Here is a 2,772-nt window from a genome sequence, read left to right as displayed (position 1 = left end):
AAAAAAAAACAAGCTATTGATTAGCAATGTCTGCCATGAGTGCAGGAGGGAGAGTAACAGTACAGTGTGCTGGGGTTGATGAATGATGTCTACTGCAGGTGCAGAAGGAGAAGTACCAGGCACAGCCTGGGTGGCCCCTTGTAGTTCTCAGCTAGCTGAGGCCCCTGGAGCTCTGGATGCCTGCTGGCCCCTGTCCTTGCCGACTTCTTCCTTCCGGGCTTCCCTTCCCGTAGGTGTTCATTGAGGATGTCAGCAGGGAGTTTGTGGAGGAGTTCATCTGGCCGGCCATCCAGTCCAGCGCGCTGTATGAGGACCGCTACCTCCTGGGCACCTCTCTCGCCAGGCCTTGCATCGCCCGCAAACAAGTGGAAATCGCCCAGCGGGAGGGGGCCAAGTATGTGTCCCATGGCGCCACGGGAAAGGTGAGGCACCTGGGAAGGGCCGGGCAGAGGGAGATGCGGAGGGGTGTGGGAAGGAGATGAGTACCTCTCGAGTGGTTTCCTGGTGTGCCTCAGGGGCAGACTTGGTGCAAGGCGGCTGCACGGCTTCGTTTAGACCCCAGTGAGGCGGGTAACCGCTCGCCCCTGCGGTCCGTGCACTGTGGCACCTGAACGCCCATTCTGACTCCTCACCTCCACCCTTTGCTGTGGGAGCAATGTCACCCCACTTGGCAGACTTGCTGCTGAGGCCTGGGGACATTGTCCAAGGTTGCACTGACCAAGGTCACTGCGTGAGTCCCCCAGAGGACACACAGGAAAGTGTTGAAAAGCCCGAGTTGGCAGAGTGGAGTTCAAAGGCGAGCTCTGCTGCCGGCTCGCCGCGCGTCCTCAGCCAGGGCCCTTCGCCACTTCCTGAACCTCAGTTTCTTCATTTGCAAGATGGGGGTCACGCCTTGTCTTAGTTTCCCAGGGCTGGGGTAACAAAATGTCTCAAATTGGTGGCTTAGAGCACAGAACTGTTCTGCCTCAGGGTTCTGGAGCCCTGAGGTCCATAGTGAGGGTGTGGGCAGGCCCACGCAGCCTCTGAGGGTGCCAGGAAGCCTCCGGCTCAGGCCTCTCTCCACCTTCCGGTGGCCTCTGGTGTCCCTTAGCGTGTGGCTGTGTCATTCCCGTCCTCCGTCTTCCCAAGCTGTCTTCCTCCTGTCTTCACATCGTCTTCCCTCTGCTTGTCTGTTTACCTGCCCCTTGCTACGGGAACCCCAGTCTTGGATTAGGGCCCTGCAATGACCTCCGGAGTGCAGTGGCTCGATCTCGGCTCACTGTAACCTCTGCCTCCCAGACTGAAGCAATTCCCCTGCCTCAGCCTCCTGAGTAGCTGGGATTACAGGTGGGTACCCCACCACACCCGGCTAATATTTGTATTTTTAGTAGAGACACGGTTTCCCCATGTTGGCCAGGCTGGTCTTGAACTCCTGACCTCAAATGATCCACCAGCCTTGGCCTCCCAAAGCACTGGGATTACAGGCATGAGCCACCATGCCCAGCCTTAACTTGGTTATTTCTGTCAAGACCAAACAAGGCCACCTTCGGAGGGACTGGGGTTAGGACTTGAACCTATCAATTTGTGGAAACACAAATCAACCCATCTCACACCCCTTCCCTCCGGGCCGTGTGTCCCAGTGCAGACTGCAGGGCCCCCGTGGGGTGCAAGACAGGAAGCCCCCCGCCTGCTGCCCTTCAGAAGGCGATCCTTGAGAAACCAGATTCCTGACAATGTTGGCAACTGTAGGCCAGTGTTTTTATAAAGACTCAAGTCATGAGCTCTTACAGTCAGTGGACAGCATGCCAAGAGCCTGGTACAGGAATTGACTGCTTACCAACCCCACGGTCAGAAGGCTCAGAAACTCCCCAGTGATGGGGAGCTCACCCTGACCCGGGCTGGTCACGGTGCTGATGGTGGGAATAGGTCCTGGCTCACTGTGGTGCAGGGACACACACACACACACACACACACACACACACACAGCTAAGATGATGATGGAGGAGACACGGTTGATTTGAGGGTGGCCTTGGAGACAGCCACCCACCAGGATGGCACCTGTCATGTCTTTGAAAGTCCAAGTGTTCATTTCTTCACTGGAGCACTAGTTCAGCAAGCTTGCACTGGGTGTCTGCTGGGATTGGGCTCTTGCTGGCGCTGGCACAGTGCTGAGCTCATTGGGCTCATTGCCTATCCTCAGAGAGCCCATTTCCTGGCAAAAGAAGAGAAAACGAATGTGTGATGAGGAATGGGGGCGGGGCCGGGGGTCTGTGCCAGGGAGCTGCAGAGGCAGCAGGCAGGGGCTAAGGATGAGTCTAGAGGAGTGAATAATGGTATGGAAGAGTGTGAGAGGTAGGGGGAACAGCCTGTGCAAAGGCTTAGAGCCAAGAGGCCCTGAAGGACAGTCTGTCTGGGGCTGTGGAGCAAGAGCTGTTGTCGTGGGGGAGGCAATAGGACCAGGACTGGGCCTAGGCCATGCCGGGAGGTTTGGCTTCATCCTGAGGGCAACTGATGAGGGGGTGGAAGGAGGTCTCAGGGGGCGGAAGGAGGTCTCCTGGGGCAGAAGGAGGTTTCTGGTTGGATGGAGGTGGCCAGTGATTCTCCCAGCGAGATGTTGGGGAAGAGACAGGGAAGAGCTTCTCACACAGGCTGTGGCCTTGGTTTTCACTATCACTCCAGCTGTGGGTGATGGGATGGTAGGAAACCAGGCAAGGAGGGTTGGGCGGGCCTGGGCTGTTGGGCAGGGAGGTGTGTGTGCTGCCATCCAGGCAAAGCTGGTGCCAGAGAAGGAAT

General features: G+C 57.4%; 1 protein-coding gene across 1 annotated transcript in view; it reads left to right on the top strand.

Annotated features, from left to right (window-relative positions):
- Nucleotides 1-2,772, top strand: part of ASS1 (argininosuccinate synthase 1) — a 57,749-nt gene that overhangs the window by 13,810 nt on the left and 41,167 nt on the right. Inside the window, exon 5 of the mRNA XM_011931201.1 lies at nt 234-422. Within this exon, the coding sequence (XP_011786591.1) occupies nt 234-422 (189 nt within the window). The remainder of the gene's footprint in view (nt 1-233; nt 423-2,772) is intronic.

The sequence above is a fragment of the Colobus angolensis genome, unplaced genomic scaffold (assembly GCF_000951035.1).
Source record: "Colobus angolensis palliatus isolate OR3802 unplaced genomic scaffold, Cang.pa_1.0 Scaffold9, whole genome shotgun sequence".
Lineage (NCBI taxonomy): Eukaryota > Metazoa > Chordata > Mammalia > Primates > Cercopithecidae > Colobus > Colobus angolensis.
Note: the sequence above shows the minus strand (reverse complement) of the source record. Positions and strands in the feature narration are given on the sequence as shown.